Source organism: Phodopus roborovskii, unplaced genomic scaffold, assembly GCF_943737965.1.
Source record: "Phodopus roborovskii unplaced genomic scaffold, PHOROB, whole genome shotgun sequence".
Taxonomy (NCBI): Eukaryota; Metazoa; Chordata; class Mammalia; order Rodentia; family Cricetidae; genus Phodopus; species Phodopus roborovskii.
In genome coordinates, this window is record NW_026126482.1 from 18,865,023 (window position 1) to 18,883,205 (window position 18,183).

The window sequence follows — 18,183 nt, forward strand, 5'->3', positions numbered from 1 at the left end:
GAGGGACCAATGCCTTTATCAGGGATGGGATCAGTTAAACAGGAGGAGCAGGCTGTTACAAAGTAAGACTCCTTCCTACGTTTTCTCTCTGGCATGTGTCTCCCTCCCTGACTTACGTCCCATTATGGAGCAGCACGAGATGAGGGTCTCACCCAATGAGGCTGCCAGACCTTGTAATTACTGACTTCCAGAATCTTTAGCCTTTAAGTAACCTTTCTATATAAAGTTAGGAAGCGCCAGCAAATAGACCAAGATTTTGTCTCTCCTCCTGAGAAACAGACACAGTATCTTCTGTGCCCTTTGCAAGTGAAGAGCCAGTGGAGTGGCTTCCCACAGGTCACCGGGAGCGCTCTATGAGCAGCATTTTCAGCATGGGGCCAAGGCAGGGCTCCTCTTTCCTGACATATAAGGCCAGCCTCCCTTTCTTCACCACCTCTGCTTACTTTGTCAGCAGCTGTGAGGCGGGTCCATGGCTTGTCTGCTCTGCGGTCATAGTCCTGGGCATCTGCCACCTCCACGTAGTCACTGAACCGGATGAGGATTTTCCTCTCCCGAAGTTCTTCCACCGTGGGCCTTTGACTGAGCTGCAAGGAGGAGAGAGTGGGGCCCAGTCAATAGAGGACTCTAGACTGCAGGCAGTTTTGTCTGGGAACTTGGTGTGGAAAGTGAGTCCAGGAAGACAACTGATATGTTATATGGCAAGATGGAGGGTGGGGGGAGGGAGGTGGCGGGGAGCGCAGAACCCAGATGCTCGACTCCGGGATTCTGAGACCTTCATTGTCTCTTTCAACCTCTCAGGCTTATACCGATGACAACAGCCGGTCCTGTATCATCCTGCTTTCTTGGCCTGATAGGAAGCCTGGTTGTCTGGGTACTACGGTGTGAGTGCAGTCAGGGTGTGTGTGTGTGTGTGTGTGTGTGTGTGTGTGTGTGTGTGTATGGGGGGGGGTGTCGGGCAAGCACCTTAGCCAATGATTCTGTCCAAACTTGCATTGTTGAGTCCGTATCTCTGTCTCAAATTTGATGCTGTTTGCAGAATGGGTTTGTAATACATTATATATGTGTGCATACATACACATCATGTATACACACATACCCATGTGTGTCTACAGACACATATATACCGTTGTGTTTTAGACATAGAGAAGAGCATTTACAAATGCTATGCAACCTCTGGGGTGTGAGGGGGTGGGATATGTTGATTTAGGAGTTTCTCTTAGAAGGTCAGCTGTAAACTTAGTGAGCCAATGTAGAGCTGAGTAATGCCAATGCCACGTTTATGCCATGGAGAACAGACTTTGTGAGGAAGGAGGAATAAAATCCTGTTTATTAAGCCACCACCTGGTATTCCCACAGTGCTCCCTTCCTCTGTCCCTTAACAACATAAAGCTGACATTTCTATTGTCTTTCCCTGTCACAAGCTTATTTCTTCTGCAGTAACACAACTACTTCCTTTATGATGCTGTCAACTCATGCTCAACCAATGTAACTTAGAAACAATTTTTCCTCTGCGCCCTAGACTGTTGACTGCTATTAATAGAAGAGGCAGTCAGATAAAGTCTTACGGCTCTGGTCTATAAAACAAACAACAAATCCAAATTACTCTGGCTGTTTTGACTGCCACACAGCTATCTGCCTGATGCCCTTGGCTGGAGCTGGAATGTTCCGGCGTGCTCCTGCCATGGCACAATGAGATGATAGCCTGCCGCCATTAAACAGAGGTTCCCTGTGGCAAGAGCAAGGGTAGGACTGAGTAGGCCTGTGGCTTCCTTTTGGCTAAAGGAGGAAGTTCCAGGGGTTGGAAGCCTAATGATTATGGAACTGGTCCATGACTAGACCAGTAGTGTTTTTAGTCTATGCTGAGGCAGCAGGGTTTTCTGAGGACTAGACACTTTGGCATCCATGCTGTTTGTCATAAGAAAGTATAGTTTCCCAAGCTCTGTGGCCAAGGTTGATGGAAATTAAAAAGATGGCCATCTTGGCATCAAAATGTTCTTTCTGAAAGCTGACAGAATTTATACTGAAGTTAAAAAAAATATTTTTTGCCACATTCATGCCAGATAAACAGATTCAAAGTCTCCAGTCTGTGGTCCTGGATCCAGTTACCTCAGGATATTAGACAAACAGCATTATTTTTTGATGCTTGCTACATCCTAAGCAAGGGTTCTTAAGCCATGACTTCTGAGTTTATCTTCCTGGAAACCACACACTGGGCTATCTGGGTGTAGTGTTTCACATCTTCAATCTCAGTAGTCAGGAGGTTAAAGCAGGAAGATCTAGAGTTAAAGGCCAGCCTGGGCTACATGGTGAATTCAGGGCTAGTTTGGGCTACTCTAGCAAGAGTCTATCTGTGCCCTCCCTGACTTCAAAAAAGTAAATGAATAAATAAAAGAAATCATGATCTAGAGTTTACCAGATGCCCATCTAACAGCAGAATCTGGAGAGAAAAGACTTGGTGGAAGGGCTCAAGGACAGGGATACTGGAAAGGCTCAAGGCAGGGATGATGGAGGGGCTCAAGGCAGGGATGATGGAGGGGCTCAAGGACAGGGCTGACCAAGGGGCTCAATGTCAGGGATACTGGAAGGGCTCAAGGCGGGGATGATGGAGGGGCTCAAGGCGGGGATGATGGAGGGGCTCAAAGCAATGATTCTGGAAGTGTGATCCATTCTGAATGCTATGGTGAAATCTGGCACCATCCTGATCAACTCACTAGTTATCCTTTAGCCTAGAGTGCCAAGTGTTGAGATTAAAGGTGTGTGTCATCACACCTGGACTCTTAGTAGTACTATATTCAACACTATAAAACTAGCTAATGTTTGTTAATCTTGGAAGTGCTCAAGGATAGTGGCAGCCTTTCATGTCCCCAATCCTATGTTACTCTCACTCTAAATGGAATCAGCATGGCATTGTGTTCTGGGAAGGGACAAGTAAAGACAGTATAGATTGTTGTGTTGGGGGTCTTGGGTGGAATGTGGATCTAGATACTAGCCAGAATCTTCTAGAACTCTCTTCCATGTGTGCAAGCTCAGAAGATGCACGGAGCCCTTAATACCCAAAGCCCGAGGTCCTTTCTAGATGCTGAGGAGATAATCTTTGTGGACAAAGTCTAGTTTTCTGAGGAAGATGGATTGAGAGAATGGAAAAGAAGCAGCATTTATAGTAATCTGTGCCAGCAGTATCATGTGCAACCAAAAATTTGAAAAAAAAAAAAAAAAAAAAAAAAAAAGAGCCAATTGAGATCTAAATTCCACTGAAATACAACCCCAACCCCAAATTTACCCTTTCCCTTTCTCCTATCATGTATACACATATGCTTTCAGGTAGCTGCCCTTTCTTGGGGATGGAGCCCAGGGCCTTCTATATGGGAGGCGAACACTATCATTGTTCTGCATCTCCAACTCTTAATATTTTTTCTTTTTGAGAGGAGAGACAGGCATTTATTTTCCAGTATATAATTTTTATGTTTTCAATTTAAGTAAACAAATGATTTTGGTCTGTTGGTATCCTGGCATCTGGTTTTGGTATGATAGAGGCTCAAGGGAAAAGAATTTGCCCAGAGCCAGAGCAGGCTGTGTGTTTCCCACCTACGGGTAGGTTCCAGGGATCTGCAGAATCAGGGAAATATTACATTTCCACTTTCCACACGTCCCTCAGTCTCCTTCCGAGACACTCATTCCTGATCTCAAGGTCACTATTTTTTAACTCCCCTTGACAGCCCCAGAAAACTGGAAATGCTGGAATCACAGGGCCATTGCCCTGGTGGGGGTGGGTGGGTGAGGGAGTGACAGGGTGGAGGGTGGAGGTGGAGAGAGATCAGGGGGTGGGGGAGGGGACGACGAGGTTAACTGCAAAATCTATGGGCTATTTGTGGGTAAGACTGCAAGTATCATCATCTTGGGAGACAGAAGCATGGGAAGCAAAACTTTTGCCCACCCTATACTACTGCATTATGCTGTTATAGTCAACGTTCAGTCTTCTTGATAAGAGATAAGAATTGATAGATATCTAAATATCTCCCCCTCCACCTTTTGAGGCAGGGTCTCACTATGTAGCCCAGGTTGGTCTGGAACTTGTTATTGTAGCCCAGGATGGCCTCACCCACAGCAATGCCCTCGTCTCAGACTTCCAGAGTGCTGGGGTAATAAAAGGCACGCACTATTACTTGTAAGAGTCAAAGTCAGCCTATATGCCCCTCTTGTCTAAAGAAATTAACTTCCTGGAATGCTAGGAAAAAGGAAGCCACATGTTTTCACTCCCCTAAACGAGTGTGTTTGACCCATCTGCAATGGATGTGCTTGATCACGTGTGGGCAGGAGGTACATATGCAGGGAATATGTCAGGATGTATGCTTGCCCCTGATTGGACCTGACGGGAAACACAGTGAACTGTGGGTTTTGCCTTTTTAAGACCCTGCAAAAGGTGAATCAGGGTCACTACCAGAGTGGATCTGATCAGAGTCTATCCTGGTCTGGTTTTTCCCTCTTGAATCTCAGCACTAACACTTTCTACTGAAGACTGGAGTTAAGAGCCAAAGTGAAGTTATTCAGCTCCAATTCTCATCCCCCCTCTGTGTGATGCCAGCCAGACACCCCATCATCCAGGCCCTTGTTTATCTTCCTTCCTTTAATTAGTTTGGCATTTGGCTTGCCACCAGTATTTGGGATGGTTTGGGGCAGAGAAGAATTTTGAGAAGTAGAAATTACTTCCTGTATAAGTGGCACGGCCTCTCAGGACCTCCTAATCCTGTTTCCAGGGAGAAAAAGTCACTAATGAACATCTTTAGAATTAATTTTAATGGGTCTCTTCACCATCTCTAAGGTTGAGCATCCTTTTCTCAAGATGGTCACTGCAGGGGGCTGATTAGAAACACTGGGGCAGACAGAGGTAGTGTCATATCCTGTGTGCTATCAATTCATTAAACTTTCAACAGGACCTAAGAATGCTTCCAAGCTTATTAGTCAAGGTTTTTTTTTTTTTTCTCCTTCTTCTTCTGTTCCAGAGGCCACTCAAGTTTCAGAAGATCTGTGGGTCAATACAGCATGGCAATATCCTCTATTTGGGGGGGTTAAAAAGTGTAGCCAAAACCCAGCTGTATGAGTTTTAAATTCTTTTCAAGCATCTTCACTAAATGGATCAGTACATTTTAAAATATATATATATATGTATGTATATGTATATATATATATATATATATATTATTTTTTTTTTTTCCTGGTAATACAGTGTTTTCCTGATCTAGTAAGCAGAAGACAGTCAAATGGTTCTTAAATTTCAACAGGTAGTCACAGGGGAACAACGAAAGTTCATGATGGCAACATTATTTTTAAGCTACTATTCTTAACTTTTTTTTTTTTTTTTGAGACTCATTATCTTTAGCTCAGACTGGCCTTGAACTTGAGGTAATCTCAGGCTTATAAATGCTCAGATTAGAGGCATGAATCATGTTCATATTGAACTACTAAACTTTTTTGTTTGAGATAGGGTCTAACTAAGTAGTTTTGGTTGACCTGGAACTCTCTATGTAGACCAGGCTGCCTTTGAACTCACAGAAACCTACCTGCCTCTGCCTCCTAAGTTCTGGAATTAAAGGTATGCACCACTAAGCCTGGCAATTTTTTTCTTTTCTTTTCTTTTTTTTTTTTTTTGAGACAGGGTTTCTTTGTGTATCCCTGGCTGTCCCAGAACTCACTCTGTAGATCAGGCTGGCTTTGAATTTACAGAGATCTGCCTGCCTCTACCTCCCCAGTCCTGGGATTAAATGCATGCAACACCACTGTTCAGGCTCCTGGCAATTGTTTTTTTTTTTTTTTTTTTTTTTTTTTTTTTTAATTTGGTTGAACTATTGGTTTACAAAACGAGTTTCCAATGGTGTGGTAGGGTTAAAATACACATTAAAAAAAAAAAAAACAAAAAAAACTTAATTTTTGTTCTTAATCATTTACTTTTATGTGCATGGGTGTTTTGTCTGCAGATGTATCATGTGTGTTCCTGGTGCCCACAGATGTGTGGGGAGGATGATGGCTCCCATGGGACCGTAGTTACAGCTGAGTTGACCATTATATCCAAGAAAGATGTTAGGGGTCTGAGCACTCTGGAGGCTTCAAATCCCTCAAGGCTCCTAGAAGCCAAGGTTTGTAAGCTGCTCTGGGCATGGGGAACCACCTTACCTTACGAGTCAGCCTTCTCTTAATTTCACGCTTCTCCTCCTGCTCTTCTTGTTCATTCCGAGCTGAAAATATATGGAAGATGCTCCTGATTACCGTGCACAGTATCACCCACACCCAGGCGACCCTCTGAGCATTTGCAGGCTCTGGTCCAAGCCTTTGGGCCCCATTCCCTGGCTATGTTCGAAGGGACTTGTCTTCATCTTCCTGCATCCTTTTAAACTGGTGGGGAGTGAGTTGACTAAACTGGTTTTGCATTGTTCTTCTCTTTATGTCTGGGCTTGGGGTCCAGACAGGGATGCTGGGATGAGCCATGTGACTCTAAGCCAAGGAGGTGTATGGGAGAAGTGTGGGAACACTCCTGGCAGGGACAAGCATTTGGGGAGAGTCAGAATGCCTTCCTTGAGAAAGGTGTAAACCTCATGCCTCTTTGTGCCTCTGAGAGGCTGAAAGGGCTCATTGTGTGTGGTCCCAGTGACCAGAGCCCTGTAGGGCAAGAGAGAGGACATGCCTCCACCTGCTGCAAGAATGACATGGGACAGAGTCAGCAGCAACCTGAAAGGCCGCTCACAATGACTTTAGAGCTCTCGCCTTGTACAAGCCCTCATTCCAGTAATTCTTTAAGTCTCCCAGGAAGTTAACAGAACTTTTGTGAGGCCAGAGCGTGGAATAGAAGTGCTTGCATTTGGACAGGAAGCAGTGTCTTAAGAGCACACTCCAGAGACTAAATATTCCCATATTAATATATGGGCAACTGACTTGTCCGAGTTTTAATTGCCATAGTAAGAGTCTGGGGAAGGGAATAGGAAGAAGGGCATAAGACTTGGGCCTTTTCTTTGTCTGGACTAACAGAATGACTGTAAACAGACCGTCATTTACCTTCTGGGCCTTGGAAGGGTTCCTTGTTCTCTGTGGAAGCACATTTATCAACATGGTACCATCTGATTTGAAAAATACTATGAACACCAACTAGTGTCACAGAAGGCATGAGATCCTCAGCCATGGGCTTAGGAAAACATCAGCAAAGTAAACTATGGGTTGATTTGAGCAATGCCCATTAAGCTTGCACAGGATACCTACAGTCTCATTTTGTAATCATGGATGTCAAGTAATGTTTCTGCAATTTTATTGTTTTGTTATCATGGTCCATGGTTATAATATTGTTGTGGGTCCTAAAGGTTTCAGTATAGGGTATGTCTTTCAAAGAAATCCCAGTGCATAGAAAATGAGGTGGGGAGTGTGTAATTAATAGTCCTGCTTTCCCCTCTTACTCTAGGAAGTCAGCAAAACAGTTTAGCCAACTGTGACCAAAGGTGGGTGACAACTTTTTCTAGCAACAAATGGTGACAATTCAGAACAGGACTCAGAGCCCTGAGTGACACTCCCAGGGTATGATTTTGTGTTCCAACATGCTTGTGGGTCCTCCTGTGGAATGGGCCACGAGAACCCCCATGAATGACCCCTTCCTTTGGATTTAACAACCATATTTCCCAGTTTCTTTAAAAAACACACATTTCTCTTAGCCAAAAACCTGTAATAGCTACTACTATATTAGTATGAATTAACCTATCACAGAAATATTGGAAAACAGATAACAAGACCCAGGAGAAGGGAAACCTGAAGACTGACATTAAAAAAAAAATGTGATAAAATCTGGGAGAGTAGCCAGCTGTTAACATCTTAGTATACATCAATCTATCCAGACTCAGTTTGGAGGCAGACCCCAGACAGCTAGCTATACTTGCAGGGGGAAGGAAGGATAGAAGGAAGGTCGTCTTGCAGTCTGTCCTTGATATAGCTTGAGAGCTCCATGTTGAAATTTAGAGACCATATAGGCTACTGATCTGGGTTTCTAGATGAAGTCACAAAAGCCCCAGGGGGATGAAGCCACCAGCCACACCTGACACGGATCACCACTCAAACAGTTCAGACCTCTGCTTTTTCCTGCTGTCACAAGTTGCTTGAGGCTGGTCCTCCTTCTCATTCCTGGGCCTGACCCTCACTCCTGACCTACAGGCCCCTTGCAAGCCATGAGGATGGGTGTTCTGTACCAGAGATGACACAGTGCAGGGGCCTTCATCTCTTAAGTAGGTTCTTAGGCCCTCAGAGGTGCGGGTCATAAACTACTACCTATGCTGTCCATATCATTAGCTCAAAGCCATTTACAAACCCAGTGTCATGAATTCTCAGGCAGAGGATGCCAAGGCAATTCCACTAGGCAACTGAGAAAAGAGGCCACAAAAGTCTGGTGATGTCATCGTCATGGTGCCCACTCCCCAGAGTTCATTATGTGCTCAGATGTTCAGGGGGGCCTCATTGGCTACAGAACAAAGTGAGGGTTTGCTTACAAGCCTGGGCAGGGTGGGACTTCGGACCGAGTCCAGCTTCTGCGTCCCTACATCTCCCAGCGCCTCTCCCAGTTTAAAGCCCAGAAGATAAGTTTTAGAACTGATTATTTGGGGATGTTTTCAAATACCTCTTGACATTTATTATATAATAATTAAGTAGGTACGGGGTGTGGTGCCACATGCAATCCTAGTACTGGGGAGGGGGAGGAGGGGGATTCAAGGATTCAAAGTCATCCTCAGATATATATCACATTTAAGGCCAGCCTGGGTTACAGGAGACAAACAAAAACCAAAGCTAGAAGAGAAAAACATCCCTCCCCGCAATAAGAACAAGACCAACAACAACAACAACAAAAAAAGCTGATTAAATAATAAACAGAAGACACATTTAGAAAGACAAAGGACTAACACAGGGAAAGCAGGTCCATCTCTGAATCAAGAGGTAATCCGTTTGAATTTGGTTCAGTGGCGCCTGAGTTTGTAGCTATTTTATCAGGAAAACGTAGAAGGGATTTCAGGAAACACAGGAACACCTGCACAGATTTCCCTTTATTCTCCCTGAGTTGGTTAGACTGAGGGAAGCCACAGTAAAACAGAAAGCTATCAAACAGAGGAAAAAAAAAAAAAAAAGTGCAGGGCATCTAGCTGTGATGTTCTGGGATCCGGGCCAACCAGAGCCAGGGGTGGGGGTGGAGTGAGGTGGATATTCTCTGCCTGACACTCTCTGCTGCTTAAGGGCAAAGTATTACAGAAACCTCAGCAAGGGCCAGGGTGTGCAGTGTCTTAGTGCTCGTGTTTAAAAGCGCAGGACAGCTTCAGTGGTGGAGTGGAGGAAGCTCTTATCTGATTTCTGCTTTGAGGAATCAAGAGTTTCCTACTCTACTTTTCAGTTCTCAACAACAATGGAAACTTTATAATGGACCAGATGTCTGCATGGGCAAAAAGGAAACATCCTAAGGGCCAAGACTTGGCCGACTGTAGTGATCTCTGACAGTTCTATGCCATCTATTGTACAGCAGAATACATGTAGACACTTTGGTTTTGAGTCAGGGTCTTGCTATGTTGCCTAGGCCGACTAGAACTCAGTTTGCCAGCTGTACGGATAGTCTTTGAGTGCTGGGATTATGGGCATGTGCCACCATATTCCAGAAAACTTCGAAACTTTGAAGGACACCCACTGGTTTAAAGGTAAATTAGGGCTGCTGAGATGGTTCAGTGCCTAAAGATGCTTGCTACTGAGCCTGACAGCCCGAGTCTGATCCTCTGGACTCACTTGGTGGAGGGAGACAATGACTCCTCAAAGTTGTCCTCTGATCTCCACATGAATGCTATGGCATAGCCCCTCCCCACCAATCAATTACATGAATGTAAGAGAGAGAGAAAAAAAAATTCCACAGACAAACCACTAGACACCTTGCTGTTCTCTGTAAGGCTTACTCTAGACCCAGGAGAGGGTATAGAGAGACCAGCCTGCTCTGAGCTTGGGAAGGTAATGGTTGCCTTGGAGAAAGTGCAGGACCCTGAGACAGGCAAGCAGATGGGCACCTATAGAGACTGTCACAACCTTCCCAGGCAAAATGCAACACCCTCCCTCAGCAAATCACTGAGTGCTGGTCAGGTCGGGAGGAGGGGTAGAGAAGAGTAATTGGAAACAAAATTATTTAAATGGAAACAGCCAGTAACCTAGAGCAAAGTCTCATGTAATGTGTGTACACACACGTATCTATAAGACACTTCCTAATATCTAATTCTTTTTTTTTTTTTTCTGGAGAGAAATTAGAAGGGCTTTTGGGGGCTAGGGAAAAAGAATCACCTATTAAAGTAAACAAATTTGTTGGCTGTGTTGAGGAAACTGGGTAGGGACTGCAGCAAGGGTCTGGTGGGTGTGGTTTGATTTATAAAAATCACTGAATATCTATCTTCTGCTAAACTGAGGCATATTGGAATCTGTGGAAAGCCGCTTTCTTTCACTATTTTGTATTCTTTAATTGTCTTCGTACCAAGTGGATTCTCTGCACAAATTCAAATACACTCTGTGTCTTGAGCTGAACAAGGGGCCCATTTTTTCCCCTGTTCACAGCCAGCTTTCGGTGAATGAGAGCGTCATGCAAGCATGCCACTGGCTAGGCCAGTTTCTGGAGGACAGGATGAATGTTCACTCGGTACTGCTCTTTCCCATTGCAAAGCTGGTGCTCAGGGGGCAGAGTTCCATCAATAGCAGCCAATTGACTTCCAGTCCTCACACATTCAAATTTCCCTTACACTCACCATCAAAGCCCAAGTCACTGGTTTGAAGCCAGTTGGGTGTAAGTGGGACACCTTAAAGTCACCTCCTTCTGGTAAGTGCCTTTGTTTGATTTCAGCTTCTCTCAGCTTGGGGTGGGCTCTTGCTTCAGCGTGGGATTCCCTAACCCATAACCTAGAGGTCAGTGGCATAGATCGTCCCCAATATTGCAGAAGAAGCATCCTGGGTTTCCGTGAGGCTTCCTGCTGCGGAGGTTTCCCGCTCTCTCATGGGCCCCCAGGAAGGCTGCCCTGAGTGTCTGGTCACCCTGGGCTTAGTTAACTTACGTTTCAGAATGTTCCGCTGTTCCAGTTCCTCTGCAGTGGGTCTCTGGCTCAGCCGCCTACGAAAAAAATCCAGGAAAAGTTTTTGGACCATGTCATATCCTTCTGAGGTTGGTGACCTCCACGGCCCCAGCAGATACATCAGGCAGCGTCAGCAGCTGGAACCCTCTGTCCATCCTGTGCTCTGAGACACTGACTCGCTGCCTGTGCTTCCTCGGTTCCTCAATTTCAAGCCCAGGAAGGGCACCCTGCGTCAGGTCACGCAAAGCTGCCCTCCCTCCCTCTGGGGGCCCCTCCCAGGTCCTGCTCCTCCAGTGCCCCCAGGCCAGGAGACCGAAACTTAGCTGGGCCTTTCCTCTTCACAGAAGTCCCTTTCTTTCCTTGTAGCCTCTCTACTGCAGGGCTGTGTGGCCTCCTGCCTTTCTCTCTCTGCCTTCAGGCCAGAGCTTGCTTCTTGCTACCTTTGCGCACACCCAGGACACAGAGGCTTGTGGCCTGGAGGACATGCAAGCGAGGGTGTCTGTCCGCAGAGAACAATGGCTACTCTTCTTCCTGTCTCCTCCCATCTCCACCAGAGCCTTATTAGACATAGAATGCCAGATGAGCAGGCACAGAAATGACTCCTATTACCGGGTGCATAATTAAGTCATAGAGAATGCGGCATCATGGCAGGGGCAGGGACATCTCATGGGGCTGTGTGGAGGAGGGGGGACAAGCACTGGTGACAGGTAGTGACAGAAGTTCCTAGAGACCCACATACTTAGACACCTGCATGAAGTTCTGGGGCCAGGGGGCCGGGTAGGTATCACACACAGTGGACCCGATTGGGAGCAGGGACATGCTTTGCAAACTTCTGACAGTCATTGAACAACCCTGCAGTTATTCGGCCTCACCCACTAGGTATTCATATGGAGTGTTCAAGATGAGCATTGTGGAAGGGATTCGAGGCTCCTCAAGAGTCTTCTGCTGGGACATAATGGGTAACAATGCACACGAACAGTTGTGGTCAAATTTCTGAAACTGAGGTCTGTAGTTGGAGAGATGTTGACAGCATGGAGTCTTAAGAGAGACCCAGAATGTAAGAAAGTTGTCAGGATCAAGAGGGATTTGCTTTGGATCTTGCCCTAGGAACAAGTCAACCAATTAAATAAATCAAGCCAGATGCTATGGAGACTGCAAAATTCACAACCTCATAAAAAGGTACCACAGATATCTATAAGGATATCTTCCCATCCGTGTATTCAGTGTCAACCAGACAACCTTGCTATTTATTCTTGCATGAGCTAAAACTTCTTATTTTAAAATCTAGTGAGCGTTCTTCATTTGCCTTTATGATCTTTCTCCAGCCTTCACTTCCTTGAATACCATACTTTACCATGGGACCTATGTTTTCACAGAAAATGTTGTTATTCCCAAATAAGTCACATTATTGTTTGGTGACTCAGATTGTTTATTTAGGCTGACAAGTGCAATATAGGATCTGTGGAGCCTCCAAATATAATTATTTCAAACTCAAGTCTTATTATTTGTGAGCCTGACAGTATCTTGAAACTGTTGGAGACTATATTCCAAAATATTTTCACATTCCTTATTTCTTTTTCTCTGTAACATACTATGAAGGAGATATGGGTCTTTGATCTTATTTCTTATTAAGGAGTTCCTGAATCCCTGGGACTTCCTATCATAGAGTACCTGAATTCTTTGGAACTTCGATATTCCAAATGAGTTCCTTCAGATCACATCGGAATTTATGCTAATGACACAAGCTAGTGTGGAACCCCTAGGTAGCCTCTGGAGGGGACTGGCCACTAGAAAGACCATATTGGAGAGTTGAAGTTCATGAAAACTTAACAATGAGATCCAATGTATAACACGAATAATAAAAACCCAGAGACAGATAAAAGATATTGGGGTTCAAGCAGAGGGTCAGACAAGCAAAACAGATAAGCCACTAGCTCTTACTTCTACCTCAGATTGAAAGAGTGATCTGGCTAGCTCCACAAATCCTCAGACTGCAATCCTAGACTGCTGCTTCCCTTCATTGTGGCTGGAGAATAAATCTTCCATGAGACCCTTTGCTTCTTCCTTTTATACTTCCCTAGTGCTGGGATTAAAGGTGTGTGATCCCACCTGCTGAGATCTCCTTCCTGTGAGCTGTTTCTCTTTAGGACTGGACCAATTTTGAATAGCTCAGTGTGGCCTTGAACTAAGAGATTCATCTGCCTGTCTCCTGAGTCCTGGGATTAAAGGTGTATTTCACCATTGCCTGACATCTATGGCTTATGGCTAGCCTTGCTTTCCGAACCCTCAGGCAAGCTTTAATAGATCGTAAATAATACATCACCACACCAATGAGCTTCTAGGTTGCTGGACTCCTGAAGGAGCCTTCTAATCCTTTCCCCTACCCATCTCTCCATCTAGCTGTTCATCCATATTCCATTTTTCTTTTCACTACAAAGTGATCAATATAAGTATGGTGTTTGAGTTTTGTACACCACTCTAGCAATTTAATAAAAAACACACACTAAATAAGTAGAATGCAATAAAAAGATTGCTTATATAGACAATATTTTCCAAGACTTGCCTCAAATAAGGTTAAAAACAGTAGATGCACTGCAGTTACTTAGGGCCAAAGTACTCGGGACCATTGTGTTCAATGCTGCCAGCACTCCTCTCTCACCCCTAAACCAGAGCAATGCTCCCCAGAAAGCCCCCTTACAGTTTCAGTTACAGATAGGAAATTCTTAAACAGATATAAATAAACAAGTTCATATTTTTATGCTTAGTTTTTAAACTGTGCTTCATCTTTTGATTGGCTGTAAAGTCTGTTCTTTTCTGAAACCCACAGGATCATGTATACAGTCCTTGGAGACGCCTCTTAATTTCTCTCTCCCTCGCTATCCATTGCTCTCCCTACCCTGTTGCTCTCTCCATACATAGGCAGACACACACACAGAGACACACACACAGACACACACACAGACACACACACACTCAGGAGAATGCACACTTAAATCTAACATGTGTGGTCTCTAATATCTACTTAACAAACCATTGACTTTGCTGTACCCTGGCTCATCCTGAAATTTTTTCCTGTATGTTCAAGAACCAGTTTCATGGAGTGGAGGCCCCCGAGGAGGAACCCCTCTGGCTTTGGACTGAATTACTCCAACACCCCTGACAGATATGAGTCACACACTGGGAGAAACCCATAGCAGTAACAGTAGTAGCACTTTTCCCCTTTATTTCCCTCTCTGCTTCCTGATTCCTACAACATCACCCTCGAATGTCTGACTCTTGTCAAGACTGGTTCTCAGAAGTGGGTGCTGTGTATATAGATGGGATGGTTAATGCTCATTGTCAGTTTATCAGGATCTAGAGTTGCCTAGGAGACCAGCTCTGGGTATGCCCATTGAAGGGTTATGTAGATTAGATTAGCCTCTGGGTATGCTTGTGAAGGATTAGCTGGATTAGTTAATTAGGTTGATTGATAAGAAGATCCACTTTAACTGTGGGTGATACCATGCCCTGGGCTGGGATCTTGGACTAAATAAAAGGAGAAAGTGACCTGAGCAAGCAGTTCCTATTTCCTAACCACAGAAGCAATGTGACCAGCTCCCTCAAACTCCTGCTACTATGAATTAATTCCCTGCCATGATAGGCTGTGCTTCAAAGCCAAGATAAGCCCTCATTCCCTCAAGTAATTTTGTCAGGAGGGATAAACCAAGGCTCCCAGCAAATAGTAGAGGCTGAGATAGGTCTAAACTTGACATACACTACTCTCCTGTGCATATCTATTATATAGCTCAATGCATGCATTAACCCTAAGAAATGAACAGTAAGTACTAATAGAGCAATTGCAACAATGCAAAAGAATGAATGTTAAGTGAATACAACCTTTCTCTCCCCCAAATGCTTCATGTGACTGTACAGGGTGGCTTGAGGCTGACTTTGGGTATAGAAACCATGTAAAGTCAAACCATGAATGAAAGGGATTATTAAGCCCAATGGGTAAGAACTCCAAGATTCCTTCTGAATGCACTGTATTTTCTTTAACTGGTAGATGTAACTAATTGTATCTGATTTAAAGTCATATTAAATTTAAAAAAACAACAACAAGCCCTCCTATCTATATCTGGATATTTACATTAGGTGGCAAGGGAAATCTTCAGAGCTAAACCTTCACAGGAAGTGAATTATGCAAAATTAAACACTTAATATTTTTCAAGTGATCTTAAATAGCTTTGCTATTTTCATACATGTGACCCTGGTTTAGAAAATACCTCTGAGTTGCAAAACTGTTTCCACAAGTCAGGATTTCTTTATGAGCCATGGCTAAACGATTCACATTGACTGGGAACTGAAAAACCACTGGCTTCCTGCTTATATGCCTTCATGCCATCAGATGCCAGTAGTGGGCTATTTTCTTTCAAAAAAAATTTTTTTAAAATGATATATTGCCTCTCTAAGATTTTTCTTTATTTTTATTTTATATGAATTGGTGTTTTGCCAGCATGTATGTCTGTGAGAGAGTGTCAGATCTTGGAGTTACAGACAGTTGTGAGCTGCCTTGTGGGTGCTGGGAATTGAGCTTGGGTTCTAGAAGAGCAGTCAGTGCTCTTAACTACTGAGCCATGTCTCTCTCCAGCCCCTTCTTTCAAAATTTAAAGTCTGAAGACGATATCAATGAAAGGCCATAAGGAAAATAATTGAATTAATGTAAGTTTTCCTGTTGTTGAGAAAAGACTGCACCAATAAAATGAACCCAACCTCCCTGCCCCCCAATGAAAATCCCAAATGACTGACAGGAAGATGCTTTAAATCTATGTAGAGCAGGGAAGACCATTTTTTTTTTTTTTTTTTTTTTTTTTTAAAGCTGTAGTCTCTCCCCTGGGAAGTGACAAACCCTTGTCTGTTTCACTGTTTTGACTTCAAGAAGATCAGTTCTGAAGCATAGAGCTCATGAGTGTTCTTTTCCAGCAGGACATGAAGGTCACAGCTTTCACCAGCTGCTTACTGTTGGGAGAGCCCTGGTACCCAGGTCTGGATGCAGGAAGCCATCTGTGTCTGCAGGCCAGACTAGAGGACTATCACACAATGTTGAGGGACAGTTGACTATGTTAGACTTGGATTTATTTCTATATAGTTCTTCTCTAATCATGCCCTTAGCTAAGGGTCAACTTGTTTCATTTTATTATTATTACTTTTTACTTGTTCTTCCTTCCTATAATTTTGTGATTCATACATCATACACTGTTTCCATTGTTTCATGGTATTTTATGGGAACTGTCTGACCATAAACCTATAGACTGTGTGACATAAATGTATCTTTCCCATGATCATAAAAATAACAGCAGAAATCCCACTTTTGTAATCACTTGCTCTCTTGCTAGAAAGAGTTTCCCTTGCTTTTAGTTTGGGCTGATTCATTCTCCTACCAAGGTAGACTACAAGTTTGGTCTGGCTGTAATCAAAAGTTTTGACCTTGCAACATCTTTGTGTTAGCTATTAGTTTTTGACACATTTTCAGTCAGGCGGAAAGAAGAAATACAAAGGAAGCCAAGGAGACTGCAGAGGCAAGGTCTTCCCTTCCGAGATAGAACTGACAGAATTTTCTATTCTTTCCTTTTTCTTTTGTTTTTGTTTTTTGTTTTTTTTTTTGAGACAGGATTTCTCTGTATTGCTTTGGAGCCTGTCCTGGAACTAGCTCTGTAGACCAGTCTGGCCTCGAACACACAGAGATCCGCCTGCCTCTGCCTCCCAAATGCTAGGACTAAAGGCGTGTGCCATCAATGCCTGGCTTGACAGCATTTTCTGAAGCTGCTACTATAATACAATACTAGAGGATGGGCAAAATACTCTATGGCTAGTACTTTATTTAAGAGTTTACTTAGCTCACAGTTTTGGAGGCTGGAAGCACAGGTTACAAGATTCCATAGCAATGGTGGGAATGCATGTGGACAAGATCACATGTAGAATCAGGAAGCTAGAGAAATTTAAAGGCCAGAAGTTCTTTTTGAAAGAACTCAATCTGTGGAAACCAATTAAGGTTCCAGGAGAACTTAAGTCCCTAAGCCTGGTCCTAACGACCTCATCTTCTTTCACTAGACTCCAGCTCTTAAAACTCCCACCACTACCCAACGTGCCCACATGGAGCTTCTAGAACACAAACCAACCTTCTGGGGACAGAGTCGAGTCATCTCTAACTCACAGCACTGGGAGGCTGAACAAATGGAGATGGCACCATGGGGTCGGGGAGAAGTGCTAAATTCCATCCCCTTCCTCCATGGATTTCCATGAGGGCTGAGGCATTTCTACCTGGGTTTGGCCAACACTATCTCCCTAGTCTCTAAAAAAGCATGGCAAACATAATCTACCCACTCAATAGCTATGTAACACAGATCTGTCTATCCTGATCTTGCCACACAATCCTTGGTTTCTTGTAATATGCTCGACTTGCAACTTCTGTCACTATGTGAAGCCTCCTCTTGTCACACTTCTGAGTTCCCGGCCTCTTTTAGTTGTCTTCTTGTACTCGACGGTTTACTACATTTAAAGGGCACCTGGGGAATAATTCACCTTCACCTTCTCTGGATAAACTGCTCTCCAAATAGCCTTACAGCCCATTCCCAGGGAGCTATCCACTTAGGACCCAGAACCCCTCCCTCTGAACTTCACCTGTAATGGCCGCCTTGTTTGCTGTTGTTATGGCTTGTATCTCAGACTGGGCAAATTATACCAATGCTTATTTAGCTCACAGCTCTGGGGTATCATATCAGCAGCATCTGTCCAGGGCATCACGTGGCCAGACAGAGCAATCTGCTCACTTCAGTCCTCCTTTCTCTTCCTACGAAGCCACTTAGACCCTCATGGCCACCCCACTCTCATGGCCTCACTAATCTTAATTACTGTCAGAGGAACCATCTCCAAATGCCTCTAACGTAAGAGTTTGGGGATTCAGTTTTGGCATGAGTTTTGGAGGCAATGAACACCCAGATGAAAAGAATAGCCGGTCAAACACTACTCCTTCACCTCCCATCACTCTTTTGATCTGTGGGAAAGCTGCCTACCAGCATCTTTCCTGGCTGTGCTAGCCGGTTCG

At 44.2% G+C, this 18,183-nt stretch overlaps 1 protein-coding gene across 8 annotated transcripts in view; it reads right to left on the reverse strand.

Annotated features, from left to right (window-relative positions):
• The window catches only part of Phactr1 (phosphatase and actin regulator 1), a 458,550-nt gene that overhangs the window by 5,026 nt on the left and 435,341 nt on the right, over positions 1-18,183 (reverse strand). For all 8 annotated transcript variants that reach the window (XM_051194363.1, XM_051194365.1, XM_051194364.1 and 5 more), the window contains 3 exons: positions 11,085-11,140; positions 6,169-6,230; positions 444-584 (listed from right to left, as the gene is read on the reverse strand). In XM_051194363.1, the coding sequence (XP_051050320.1) occupies positions 444-584; positions 6,169-6,230; positions 11,085-11,140 (259 nt within the window). The remainder of the gene's footprint in view (positions 1-443; positions 585-6,168; positions 6,231-11,084; positions 11,141-18,183) is intronic.